A 14,629-nucleotide genomic window follows, 5' to 3' on the forward strand; every position below is an offset into this window, starting at 1 on the left:
GAGCATGGAGACCTATCAGTAAGTCTGTGCCACTTTGGTCACTCATCATGTGCTCGACTGAATTAGCTTTTCATCTAAATGCCCTACTTACCCCAAGCCTCCAAAGGGCAGAGTCTCACTCCATATCTCCAAGGTGCCTTACATGTAGTATGTGCACAATGAGACCGTAAGAGACAATAAACCCAGCAGCAAGCACAACTAAACCGGAGGACTCAGGAAAAGAGCAATTCCAAGCCTCATACCCCTTTCTCCTGCAGCAGACACAGAAGTTAGGAAATGAGGCGTCCCTGCATCACAGCTTCTGGGTCCCAGGGGCTGCCCCGGCCAGAGTTGCTATGGGGCCGATTTTAGAATCTGGAAGCGACTGCTGCCTCCGTGGGCCACGCTGAGCCGGTTCTGACCGCTCTGGAAGTGAGCTGCAGTGGAAGAGATCCACATACACGGCCTGGGTCTGCTCCAGCCACGGGGACAGGTGAACCCTGCCCAGAGGTGGATTTAAGAACTGAGGAAGTCAGAGAACCAGCCCAGACCTGCAGGACCTAAGGCATTGGCGTGAAAGCTTGGAGTTGTCCACATCTGCTTCAACCCAGTGGGGCAGCCCCAGGGAGAAGGCAAGGGGCTGGCAAGTGAACCAGGGCAGGGGTCCCGAGGTGGTTCAGCTTCCAGTCTCAGCCAGAGTGCTCCGCCTGCACTGGGGAGTCAGCTCCCTTGGTCCCTGGGTCCCTCACTGGGCCGAGATGAGGCAATTCTCTTCCATGGCCTCAGTGGTTTCCAAAGAGCACTGTGTGCAAGTAGCCTGACATGGAAGTGAAGTACGGCCATTATGAAGACAAAGTCCACCCAGCGGCCTCCTAGAGGGGGATGCAGAGCCCACCACCGAGTCTACTAGTTAAGAAATAAGAACTACCCTGTCACTGAACTAGCCAGGTCCCACCCAAGGGCGGACCTAAAGAAGAAAGCCAGGTCTACATAGGAAGGTGGTCCATGTGAAATGAAGACCAACAGTATCTTCCACACACGGTTTCCAAGTGCAGGGTGGGGGCGAGGTGAGGGCGGAGGCCCACTGTCTGTAAACGCGGTTGAGTAGTAGCTGGGAATACTGGCTTTCTAAGGATACGCCGCTGCACCTACATGATTCCTGCTGGTGGTGGAGGGCAAGCCAACCAGCTCGACTGACCCTGTCCCAGTAAGAGGCAGCTTAACCCGCTTATGTGAGCTACAGGCCCCCAGAAAACTGAAAACCATCTTGGCTTCGTGAGAGTAAGGTTGTCCAGGGATCGCCTCTATCTGTACAACCTCTGTCTGTCCCCCTTCTCACATCTTCCCTAAGAAGTACCCAAACATCTTACCCTAAGTCGTAAGAAGAAATAGAAAAGCTGTAAGATCAGGCCTGGCACGGTGGCTCACACCTGTAATCCCAGCACTTTGGGGAGGCTGAGGTAGGCGGATCACTTGAGGTTAGGAGTATGAGATCGGCCTGGCCAACATGGTGAAACCCTATCTTTACTAAAAATATGAAAATTAGCTGGGCGTGGTGGTGTGTGCCTGTAATGCCAAGTATTCAGAAGGCTGAAGCAGGAGAATCACTTGAACCCGGAAGGCGGAGGTTGCAGTGGGCAGAGAACACACCACTGCGCTACAGCCTGGGAGACAGAGTGAGACTCCATTTCAAAAAGAAAAAGAGAAAGAAAAAGAAAAAGAAAAAGGAAAAGGAAAAGAAAGAAAAGAGAAAAGAAAAGAAAAGCTATAAGATCAGCTAATTATACTGTTTAGCATTCAGTTAATTTCACATTTCATTCAATGTAGGTTAACGGATGTTTTTCTCTTTAAAAAAAAATCAGAAATATCTGATAACCCCAATATTCCATCCATTCTTTCCAAACCCAAGCTAGTGTGACTGTCTCCAAGACACATCTGGCTGCTGAGACAAAAGCAGATACTTGTAAATACTTGTAAATTTCATATTTATTATAACAAAAATTATGACATGTCCATTTGTGCATTCTGCTTGAGTGTAACTCTGGGTATGTAAATGGCCTAATGGGGCACTATACAGCCATGCTGATTGTGGCAGCAGTAAGGAACACAGTTAAAAATTGTCTGTCAAAGTGGAGAGGCTGGGACAGGGAGGAAAACGGGTTTAGGGCCTTTGGGTGCAGGCTCTTGTGTGGTGGCCTAAGATCCACTTCCTCTGGACAGAAACGCTGCAGCTGCTCAGCCTCCTCATTCAGTGAAGTGAGGGTGAGTTGGGAGGCAGGCAGGCTCCTCAGAGGGGAGGGGAAGGGGAAACGTCAGTTACTTGGGCTGTGTCCTCACGCCAAGACTACAAAACATCGTAAGCCTCACTATACAACACTGAGCTATTTACAATAGAAATTCTCAATCGCTGTTCTCTCAGAGAAAATTAGTGAATCCCAGTGACTTAAGTCACCTGACAGAGTAAAGCAACTCCTAGGAGTTAGTCTCCATATTCTACAAATGTCTATTATTTTCAAGACCAAAAAAAAAAAAAAAAAAAAATCCTTTTCCCCCCAAAGAAATACAGAATTACAATATTATTAAATCATTTAGCAACGGCAGCCTGCCCTGCCTTCCAAACAAACAAAACAACAAAAAGCCATTTTAAAAAATAGCACATTATCATTAACTGTTTCTCTGTAATATATTAAACCTTTTGCTCTTTGTCTTTACATATCTGATATGTTAGGGGGAGAAGTTAACAAATGTAAATCATATTGGTAAAGCATCACTAGAAGAAAGTGGTGATTATTTTAAAAAATAACCCAAAGAAAGAGAACCTACAGATTAGCTGCGACGACAGGTTGGGAACAGTGTCCGGGGGAAGGACGTGGAGTAAAACCCCTGGTTTAATGTGAGCCTGAGAGACTCTTGCAACTTGGTATTTTGTGGTTAGTTTATTTGTTAAATAGCTCGGCTGGGTCATAGTGGCGTGTCGTAATAATCTGGCAGCTGGTCCAGTTGGTAGTGCCGCGGCAGCTGCGGCTGGAGCTGAGGTGGCGGTGGTGGCTGCTGCTGCTGCTGTTGCTCCTGGTGATGCTTCATGATTTCTTTGACCTCCTCTTCCAGCTCCGGGGGTATGATAAACTGATCATCGGGATCTGGCTGAGCCGGGGCAGCAAAATAGCCTCCAGGCTTTCGAAGAGGTGCATCTGTAGCCACCTCTATCATATTGTGGCTCCTTTCCTGGGGCGCAACAGAGCCATTGGCCCTCCGGCGCCCAATGGTCCCAACGGCAGAGAAGTCTGCCTTCCTGGGCAGACCCGGCTCATCCTCGTTGGCGCTGATGACAATGCCCTCATCGCTGGCCTCTGCTGGCACCTGAAGCAGGTGCTGCTGTTTCTCCTTCTCCTTGGCCCGGCTGCAGTGGATGTCCACCTCCACCTCCACCCGGCTGCCATTGGTGAAGACGCCCTCGATGGGCTCCTCATCGTCACTGTCAAGGCCGTTGTCGGAGAAGGCGCTAGAGAACGTGGCGCTGGACAGCTGGCGCTGGAAGGAGTTGGACAGACAGACGGGGTGGAGCATGCAGCGCTGCTCACTGGGGTAGGCAGGGCTGTTCTCGCTTAGGGCTCCGGGCGGGGGCTCATCGGAGGCTGTGGACCCCACCTCGCTGCTCATCTCGGAAGTGGAGAGCTCACTGCTGATCTCGGAAGCCATGCCGCTGCTGGAGGACGGCACGCCCAACCCGTCTGAGGGCCGATCCTTGATCACCATGTTCACTGAGGGAGGGAAGATGCCAGGGCTGGGTGGTGGCACGGCCCCACCGGCGCTGAGCTCGCAGCAGCAGAAGCTGTCCTCGGTGACACTGAGCTGCACCACCACAGCGCTGATGCTGTCGTGGCAGCCGTAGCTCTGGGCCAGGGTACACAGCTTCTTGGCGGCAGCCAGGGCGTCGGGAACATTGCGCACGGCCTCCACGGCCTCCTCGAGGGACAGGCTATCCCACAACCCCTTACTGCCTAGGATGAAGAACTCATCCTGGGGGGTCAGGAGCACGGACTGCACGTGGGGGCGAGGCACCACACTGGGGTGGAGGAAGGTGTAGCCCAGGATGCGCGTGGACTCAGTCACCCCGTTCACCTTGCCATCCTGGAAGAACAAGGGTTTGCAGAGAGACAGTTAATACAGAGCACCTGTGGCAACTGTGCAGGTTCCCTGCGGGTCCTTCGACTGTCTCAACTGTAGGACCACAAAGAAGTGCTGTGTGGCCCACAGAGGAAAGAAGGGCTCACTCTCTAGTGAGTAGTTAATGTGCACCTGTCATCAGAATCCCCAGGTAGTAGGCCTGGGCAGGTAAAGAGCAGTAGGGACAAAAGGAAAAGATTTTGGTTATGTGTGTTACTGGGACCCCATTCACACTAGGTCACAAGTCCTGCTGTTTATCTAAAGCAAGCCATCATCTAGCCTTACACACAGCAAGCATAGCTGGCCAGCTCCTCCTATAAAGGTGGGTTTACATCTTCCCTCCCTCAGTGAACATGGTGATCAAGGATCGGCCCTCAGACGGGCTGGGCGTAGGAAGACTCTGAGGTAGGAAGAGTCTTTCTGACAGAAGCCAGTCCTGAGCAAAGATACACGAGGCAGGCATATATCAAGACAATGCTCCTGAATCTTCCATTGCTCTCCATGATCACAAGTGGCTGTAGTGTCTAAAAGTCCAGAGAGGACTTGAAAGTACTTAAGAGGTGGAGAAAACCTTGGCATGACTAGGTGGGTAAGAATGCTCCTGTCAGGAGAACAGATGCTAAAGAAGAAATGCCAATTCTTACAACTTCCTCGAACTTGATTTCCTGTTGACCAATGGAGAAGGCAAGATCTGCTGGCTTTAGTTCAGCTGTGTGCATGCTATTTAAATCAATTACCAAAGTGCCAGACCACTTGCCAATAAAAAGATTTTTTTTTCCATGTGTACCTGCTTTGTTCTTTATTCTTCAAATTTTGAGATTCTAAGGTCCATGACATATCTCTACATGCCCTAGTTTTAACACCTCTTTCCAGGAAAGGCTTCATTACAACAAATCCCTGTCTGGGATGAGCAAGTGTTTCTTCCAGAGAACATCCATTTCCTTTCCAGTCCTACCACTTTCCTTTATTTGGGATTTGGCAAGGTGCCTGCTTGTCCTAGGGATGTCTTTCCCAGCTTCTCACACAACTTTGCCACACCACACTTATAAGCAGATAAGCATTCCTATTAGTACAATTAGTAAGATGGGCTTCAAGCACAACCTTAAACTGCCTTGATTCTACTGACATAATCTGTCCCCAAAGCATGGAATTTGGCAGAAACTGTTCTTGCTGTTCTGCCCATCCCTTTAGATTTCTCTCCATCAGAACCAATGGTTTTGTGATTCATGAGCACTGAAGCTTCCAACATGGGCTCCAGGAGTTCTGCTCCATTCGCTAATTCATCAAGGTGTTGGTCATTTGCCCTGTGCCTGAAAAAATGACATGGGCAGACAGCAGTGACCTGCAGATAAACATCTACCTTCAAGAAGTTTCCAGTCTTACACTGTTGATAAAACCCACAGAACCACGTACAGTTTGAGGTGGACTCTGGTGAAAGCTTATAGTCCAGTAGAGAAAAAAGACTGATTCCACATAGGCTTTGATGAGGGCCTTAAGAAAGAAACAGAAACACTCAAGCTATACATGGGATTCTGTGCAAATGAGTCTGTGTGAATTTGTTCTCTGTCTATTCTTGGAGCAGAGAGGATGAACATGGATGGCAGACACTGTGTTAGGGAGCAGAAGACAGTCTAATGTGGACAGAATGCACTGAATTCAACTTTAGTTCAACACTATGCCAAACACAATTGAAGGTAAATGATTTCAGCAGCCTACATGAATCATGGTTTGCACGTCAGACTTCTCTTGTTTTCCGTGCCTCGCCTCTTCCCCGCTTTTGTTTGCATTGCTTAATACTCAACAATGAGGTTTTGTTTTGTATTGTATTTTACTTCTCTACCTTGAGACACGTCCTCCAAACACACACACCACAGTCCGTGCTGTGGGGACTGCCCTGTGCATTGTGGGGTGTTGAGCGGCATTGTCCTAGCAGCGCTGTAGGATGCTCAGTGGTCTCAATCCACTGCATGCCAATCGCACTCTCCGCCCCAACTGTGATGACCAAAAATGTCTCCATATGCTGCCAAACGTCTTGTGGGGAAGCAAACTGCCCCTAGCTGAGAACTGCTCACTGTGTACTCAAATGAGACGTGAGACATGAACCAAAATAACAACGACTTACACTTACATAGACCTTCATAGTTTACAAGTCGTACCAACCTTGTAAGATAGGACAGATGCATGATTATTCCCACTTTACAGATGAGAAAACTGAGGCTTAGAGAGGTTTAAAGGTTACAGCCTGCAAGTGGCAGAGCTAAGACATGAAAACTAGTAGTGTGATGTCAGGGGTAGAGCCCTCAACCACCAAAGCAGCCCTCTGTAGAGTGGCTGCAAACATGGAATGGGATCGTGCCCACGAAGCACGCAGCACAGTGCCTGATGCAGAGAGGCAACTGACAAGCATACGTCATAATGTAAGACATTTGCTTTGTGATACTATGGGTTTGGAATTCTAATGTCGAACCAACTTCAAAAAGTGTTCTTTGAAGGCAAATGCTCCCTAGCTAGTTTCTGCTATGATCTGGTCTCCTCTCCTCTCCACCATCCTGGGGAAAAGCCCTCTTTTCTCACCTCAGTGATAATGGCCTTGTGCTGTTTAATCCTCTTCAGCTCTTCTTCACAGCTCATGATGTAAGATCTGGACAGAGGCAGTGGCTTTCCATTTCGACAGAGAACTGTTTGGCACTTGCCCACATTAGCAGAGGTCAAGGTGAAGGATCCTCCTGGGTCCACAGGGTCATGCTTGATATGACAAAGGACAGCGGCACCACCAAGCTTCTGCCCAGCAGTTCCAAGTTTCCTGGAATCCGAAGAGAGGGGGTGACACTCAAACACAGTCCATCAGTGCCAGTTCTGCAAATTCAACACGAAGACTGCACCACTGGACAGGGCCAGGAAGGAGACCTCTGGGGATTCCACTCCGCTTCCTTCATCAAAGCACACACTGCTCCGCCTCTTTGATGAAAAGAGCCCCGGAATCCGACGCCACACACATCCACACAGAGAGGCTCACAACTGGGAGACAGTATCACTGTACCACTAAAAGCCACAGGTGCTGCTCTGGAAGGCAGATGCCCCTGGGCTGCTGTATACAGCCTGTTACCCTCGTCAACCACACTGCCCTATCAGCACACTCCAAAGACAGCAGGAAAATGACTTCTCTCTCTCTCTGCTTCTCTAAATTCCCTCTGTCCACAGGAGAGGAACATTGAAACAACCATGCACATAAGAGCAGGTATAAACACCCTACCCCACTGGCAGGCACACGTCAGAAAAACCTGACAACCCTCTCCCCCTTCTAAGGATGTTTGCTGGTAGGAGCCTTTAAGTATTGGAGTGTTCATGCTCCTGCCCTATATAGTAAAAACTTTCTGGCCCAGTACCCTCTATTCTAGAAAACTCATAGAAAGGACATTCTAGTAATAGAATACCAAGTGCTTGTGATTTATCTTTTTAATCATGACAATTAATCCACAGACTTATCAAATATAGGAAGCACCTGCAAATTCTGAAAATCAAAAATCAAAAACCCCTCTTACAAAGCTACTTGTTCTGGCAGATTATCAAGGGAGAGAAACGGCAGAGAGGGACAAAAGACCATTATTGCTCCCATGGCCTCATGAACTCCTATGGCAAGCCCCACAAATGGTAACACCGCCCAGGCCCCTGCTGTTTCTGAGTGGCACAGGAGCAAGAAAGTTAAGAAAAACAGCCTCCTGTTTTACAAGGCCAGACCCTAAGGTACTGTCTGCTACTATCACATGTGTAAGGTAAGCAACTGGCAAGAGGAGCAATGGAAACCAGGGCTGCCTACTTGCATGCATTAGGAAATCCTGCACAAAGACCAGTTCCCCTAAGGACCCAAAGCTCACCACACAACCCATACCCTCTTAACAGATAGGGAAAATAAGAGAAACACAAAAGACCCTGGAGAAGGGCCGACAGTTTAGGCTCCTAAACTCCAACTTTCAGGTATTTGGCTCTAGACCTTTCCAAGGCAGCTCCATTTTCTCCCTTTCCTAGGCACAGTGATTCGTAAAAAGTATGGCAAGTAATCTGAGATTGGGGTTCTCAGTGTTTAATTCTTACCAGTGCTTGAGGGTGCATAAAAAGCAGACCTCTTGGGGGTTGTGAAGGGATGTGTTTGTGCTTTGGTCTGTGTGCACATGTGTATGTGTGTGCATATGATACATGCTAGATGTTTTTCTAGAACAAAAGGGTGGTAAAACCAGGAAAGCTGATGTGCCTGCTAGTTAGAACATCCTCTGGAGTCTTACAACCCGAGGTCAGGTCTTGGCTGCACTACCTACTAGCCCGTAGGCACTGTGCTTCACCTCTCTGTACATGACTTTCAGTAACATTACTCCGCTAACTGGTAACAATTTATGACACATAAGGTAAAATTTAGAACAATGACTGGTACATATTAAGGGCTTGCTGGATATTAGTCATTATTGTTCAATTGCTAATTGTACATGCTCACTGAGAATCTGAAAGTCAGAGGTGACTGTAGCAGCAAGAACCACCCCAGGCTTGCCTCCACCAAGCTCTCTGAGAGGAACCATTTGAGACGCAGGTATCACTGTAAATGCTGCTCTGAACACTCCTCCCCAGACACTTCTTCTACCCCCTTAACAAAGCTACTTGCTCTGGCAGAGTATCAAGGGAGAGAAAGAACAGATAAGGACAAAAGACCATGACTGCTATCATGACCTCAAGTACCAGTACGCTGATCACTCCTGGGTCCCACATGAGCGAGTCTGCAGTACAATATTTATAGACAGGCAATTCCATTATCACCTAGAAAGCCATGAAGGTGATAAGAATGAACAATTCTTTGAATGAGGGAATCCTCACTCATCTAAGAGTTACAAACAATATACCACAATTTCTATAGCAACCTAAAACTCTGCTGCTGGTGGAAACTCCAGGCTATGGCCTAGGATTCTGCCAGTAACACTGTCTTGAACATTTAATAAAGGGGAAAACAAAATATAAAGAATGATTTAACTCCTGAGCTAAAATCTGACCATCTTGATTTAACAAAGGTTTGCACTACCTCAAACCAGTGATAGTATTTCATAAGGGCCAAGAAACTAGGATAGAAACGGTCCATTTCAAAGAGAGGTCCCCACACCAGAAAGTCTAAAAAGCCTCCAGAGCTCACATGATTTGGGAGGAAAAATGGCATTGCAAACAATCTGATGAAAATCTGCAATCAATAAAGGCCAGTAAGGTCCAGTTCTCAGAGAAACTAATTCCTTGTCATTGTCGGAGCCTTCCACAAAGTTATATGAACATCAGTATGTCTCAAACTGGAGCACCATTCCTGATGCCTGGGCAACACCAAACTTGCCTGAATGCATCTTGGTACTCATAGTCAAAACACAGAGGATAAACACTCAAAGAGCAAAAAAACATACAGCAGGTAAGCAGGAACTCTGAGTTTTACCTTTGCATGACAATGAATGTATTGACCATGTATTCTTCTTCATTTTTTGTTTTTTGCAGCTCTTCAGCCAAAATGTCACTCATGGTGCACTGGAGAAGGTAGGGCACCTCCACATTCCGGTCTCCATCAAACACACCGTAGAGGGCTTCGCGGTTGTCACAGAAGTTATTCACCGACAGGGCTGCGACACACAACCTGCAAGGCAACCACACTTCTGTGCTGAGTCCACTCATCCTCCTGCTCCAGGCCCAGCCCAGTGCTTATTTATTTCAAGATTTCCCTATCTCAGTTTTGTCTCTTTCTTTGTGACTCCAGACAGATTAAGGGCAGGTAAACTGACTCCAGCTAATTTCTATCAGCAAATTTTGATTAGCAGAGAAGGATGAGCACAAATTATGCTTCACACATGCCTTCCTACGTGCTTCTCTTCTGATGAGTTTATTTTTAAATGTCAGTGACAGAAGGGGAAAAAGAGTCATGGGAGATAAGAGATTAGGAATCCATATCTACGCATTCATTCAATAAGCAGTTATTAAGGAGAATCTCCACATCCAGCCAAAATAGACAATGAAAACACTGGGAAAAATAGATGAAACCTATATGAAAAGCATGCACAAATATAGAAAAAGCCTCAAATGACTTTACAAAAGTTATTTTTATTTTTATTTTTTTGAGACAGGGTCTCCCTCTATCACCGAGGCTGGAGTGCAGTAGTGTGATCTTGGCTCACTGCAGTCTCCACTTCTAGGGTTCAAGCGATTCTCCCACCTTAGCCTCCTGAGTAGCTAGGACTACAGGAGTACGCCACCACGCCCAGCTAATTTTTGTATTTTTAGTAGAGATGGGATTTCACCATGTTGGTCACGCGGGTCACCAACTCCTGAGCTTAAGCAATCTGCCAGCCTCAGCCTCCCAAAGTGCTGGGATTACAGGTGTGAGCCACTATGCCCAGTCTTCAAATAACTTTTTTAAAAGGCAGAAAAAACAAACAAACAAACCCCAACTGGACAGTAAGAGCACAGGTCAGTGATCCTGGAGAGAGCCTGCTTCCCGCCCAGCTTTCTCCTGGGGAAGTGTCCAGGCTGCAGCACAGGGAGGAAGACCCAGGTGAAGGCTGTGGTCTGTGCATTGAGGAGATAGAGCTGGGGGCTGAAGGAGGACAGGGTGACCAGAGTCTCCAGTCAGTGCACTGGAAGAGGACAGTGGTTCCCCGCACCTGTGGAAAATTTGGAGACTTTCTCCACCCCAAACTCAAAAGAATCAAACTGTTTCCAAGTAACTGTGTCCCAGAAACTGTCCAAAATGAAACAGAGAGAAAAAAAAAAGACTGGAAAAAAAAAATAAGGCCAGGATATTAGTGAGTGGCAGGACAACTTCAAACAGCCTAATATACTACAGGGAATTGGAGTCTTCAAAAGAAGAGACAGAAAACACTTTTGAGGAGTTGATGGCTGAAAACATTTCAAATATGAAGAAAATTATAAACCTACAGATACTGCAAGCAAGAGAAACATGAAAAAGACTTAACTGAGACACATCAAAATCAAATTGCTAGAAACCAGGAACAAAGGCGGGAGGTAGAGTGGGGAAACCAGGATGTGCCCAGCAGCAGGCTTCTCCCTGGAAACCTGGTAGGAGACAGTGGAGCAACACCTTGAAGGTACCAATGGAAAACAACTAGAAAACAACCTAGATTTCTAGGCCAGTATAAACAGCTATGAAAAGTTAAGGGGAAATAAAGACATTTCCAGATGCACAAATAAAAGCATTTACCACCAGCAGGCTGGCACTAAAGAAATGGAAAAGGAAATCCTTAAGGTAGAAGAAAATGATCCCAGATGGAAATCCGGACCTGTTCAAAAGAATGAAGCACAACGATAATGATGAAGCACAACGATAATGATAGCCAGGTGAGTCAACAGAAACATTTCCTTATGTTTTTTTAAAATTATTTTTTTGAGATGGAGTCTCACTCTGTCACCCAGGCTGGAGTGCAGTGGTGTGATCTTGGTTCACTGCAATCTCTGCCTCCCGGGTTCAAGTGATTCTCCTGCCTTAGCCTCCCGAGTAGCTGGGATTACAGGCACTCGCCACCATGCCCAGCTAATTTTTGTATTTTTTATAGAGACAGCATTTCACCACGTTGGCCAGGTTGGTCTCATACTCCTGACCTCGAGTGATCCGCCCGCCTCGGCCTCTCAAAATGCTGGGATTATAGGCATGAGCCACTGTGCCCAGCCTCATTTTCTTATTTTAAAAATCACCTTAGAACAGTGATTCTCAATAGACTATTCAATAATATTCTAATAATTACTGGGAGGCAACAACAAATATTTATCTGGTTCAAAATGTTAATGGTATTAAAGTTGAGAAACACCGCTTTAGAAAATAACTAAAGTAAAAATAATAGTAATGTATTTTAGAGGTTATAACATAGATAGAAGCAGAACATACGACAACAACAGCATAAAGGCCAGGACAGGAGAAGAAGTACATATCTGCAAGGTTCTTATATGTGAAATGACATTACCACTACTTGAAGGTAAACAGTGGTACGTTAAAGATCATACTATAAACTCTAAACAAACCACACATGTACACACAGAGACGCATGGTAGAGTAAGAATGAATAAAGATAAAATCAAATCATAATAAATAATTCAAAAGAATGAAGAAAAAGGAAATAAAGAACAGACGGCACAAATAGAAAACAATAGTAAGGTGGAAGGTTTAAACCTAACCATATCAATAATTTCATTAAATATAAAGGCCTTAACACTACCCAAAAGACAAAAAATTCAGACTGAATAAAAAAAAAGACCTAATTATATGCTGCCTATAAGAAATCCATTTTAAATATGAGACAAATAGGTTAAAAGTAAAAGGATTTTTTTAAAGGTATACCATGCTAACATTAATCCAAAAAAAGTTGAAATGGCTATGTTAGTATCAGACAAAGTATATTTCAGAATAAAGAATGTTACAGGAATAAAGAGAGTCATAATGATAAAGGGGTCAGTTCATCAAGAGGCTACATCATTCTAAATGTTTACATACTTAACAGAGCTTCAAGACGCATGAAGCAAAAACTGATAGAACTACAAGGAGAAACAGACAAATCCATATTCATAGCCTCTCAATCATCAACAGAATAAGTAGACAGAAAATTGGTAGGAGGCTTGAGCAACAATATCAACCAACTTGAGTTAATTGGCACCACACCTGACAGCAATTTTTTTTTTTTTTTAATGCACACAGAACTTTTACCAAGATAGGTAAGATTCTGGACAAAAAATCAAGTCCAAATAAGTTTACAAGATTCAAGTCATACAAAGCATGTTCTCCAACGATATTAGCAAAATTGCTTAGAAAGAAATTTACAACTCTAAATGCTTATATTACAGAATTAGAGGTCTCAAATCAATAACCTAAGCTTCCATTTAAAGAAACTAGAAAAAGCAGTACATAACAAACCCAAAGCAAGAAGAAAGGGAGTCATAAAAATAAGAAAAGCAGTTGACTGTGATAGCTCACACCTGTAATCTCAGCACTTTGAGAGGCCAAGGCAGGAGGATCGCTTGAGGCCAGGAGTTTAAGGCCAGTCTAGGCAACAGAACAAGACTCCGTCTCAAACAACAACAACAACAACAACAAACCCTTAAAACATAAGAAATGTGGAACAGAAAAATTACAGAGAAAAATCAATAAAACAAAAAAAATCTAGTTCTTTGAGAATATCAATAAAATTGATAAACCAAATCAAACTGATGAGAAAAAAGAAAACACAAATTACCAATATTAGGAATGAGAGAGGGGAGGCATATCTCTACAGATTCTACAGATTTTAAAAGCATAATAATGGGCCGGGCATGGTGGCTCATGCCTGTAATCCCAGCACTTTGGGAGGCTGAAGCAGGCGGACCATTTGAGGTCAGGAGTCCGAGAACAGCCTGGTCAATATGGTGAAACTCCGTCTCTACTAAAAATATAAAAAATTAGCTGGGCATGGTGGCACACGCCGGCAGTCCCAACTACTCAGGAGGCTGAGGCAGAAGAACTGCGTGAACCCAGAAGGGAGAGGCTGCAGTGAGCCGAGATTGTGCCACTGCACTCCAGCCTGGGTGACAGAGTGAGACTCTGTCTCAAAAAAAAAAAAAAAAAAAAAAGCATAATGTCAATACATTCAATACATTTGAAAACTAGATAAAGCAGACAAATTCCTTGAAAGACACAAATTACCAAAGTTTGTTCAAGAAGAAGGAAGAGATAATCCTATTTAAAGAAATTGTAGGTTTAAAAAAAAATCCAGGCACAGATGGCTTCACTGGTGAATTCTTTTAAATATTTAAGAAGGATATATTACCAATTCTATACAAACTCCTCCAGAAAACTCAAGATGAGGAAACACTTCCCAACTCATTCTATGAGGCCAGCATTACCCCGATACCAAAATCAAAGACATCACAAGAGAGCTACAGACCAATATCCACCATGGAATATAGACATCCTCAACAAATTAACAGCAAATCTAACCCAGCAGCATGTAAGAAATATAATACTTCAGGCCAGGCGTGGTGGCTCGCGCCTGTAATCCCAGAACTTTGGGAGGCCGAGGAGGGAGGATAACTTGAGGTCGGGAGTTCGAGACCAGCCTGACCAACATGCAGAAACCCCCATCTCTACTAAAAATGTAACGTTAGCCGGATACAGTGGTGCATGCCTGAAATCCTAGCTACTCAGGAGGCTGAGGCAGGAGAATCACTTGAACCTGGGAGGTGGAGGTTGCGGTGAACCGAGATCGCGCCATTGCACTCCAGCCTGGGCAACAAGAGTGAAATCTGTCTCAAAAAAAAGAAAAAAAAAAGATACTACATTGTGACCAAGTGAATTTACACTTGGAATGCAAAGTGTATTTAACATTTTAAAATCAATCAATGTAATTAAGCACATCAACAGACTGAAGAAGAAAAAAAAAACATACAGTCATCTCAATTGACACAGAAAAAGCCTATGACAAAATGTGTTATC

General features: G+C 45.1%; 1 protein-coding gene across 1 annotated transcript in view; it reads right to left on the bottom strand.

Annotated features, from left to right (window-relative positions):
- Positions 1-1,947: 1,947 nt before the first annotated feature.
- Positions 1,948-14,629, bottom strand: part of PHLPP1 (PH domain and leucine rich repeat protein phosphatase 1) — a 267,725-nt gene continuing 255,043 nt past the window's right edge. The window contains exons 15-17 of the mRNA XM_015439655.3: positions 9,602-9,796; positions 6,721-6,949; positions 1,948-4,110 (exon numbers count right to left, since the gene is read on the bottom strand). Coding sequence (XP_015295141.3) covers positions 2,941-4,110; positions 6,721-6,949; positions 9,602-9,796 — 1,594 coding nt within the window. The 3' untranslated portion in view covers positions 1,948-2,940. The remainder of the gene's footprint in view (positions 4,111-6,720; positions 6,950-9,601; positions 9,797-14,629) is intronic.

This window comes from Macaca fascicularis, chromosome 18 (assembly GCF_037993035.2).
Source record: "Macaca fascicularis isolate 582-1 chromosome 18, T2T-MFA8v1.1".
In the NCBI taxonomy this organism is placed as follows: Eukaryota; Metazoa; Chordata; class Mammalia; order Primates; family Cercopithecidae; genus Macaca; species Macaca fascicularis.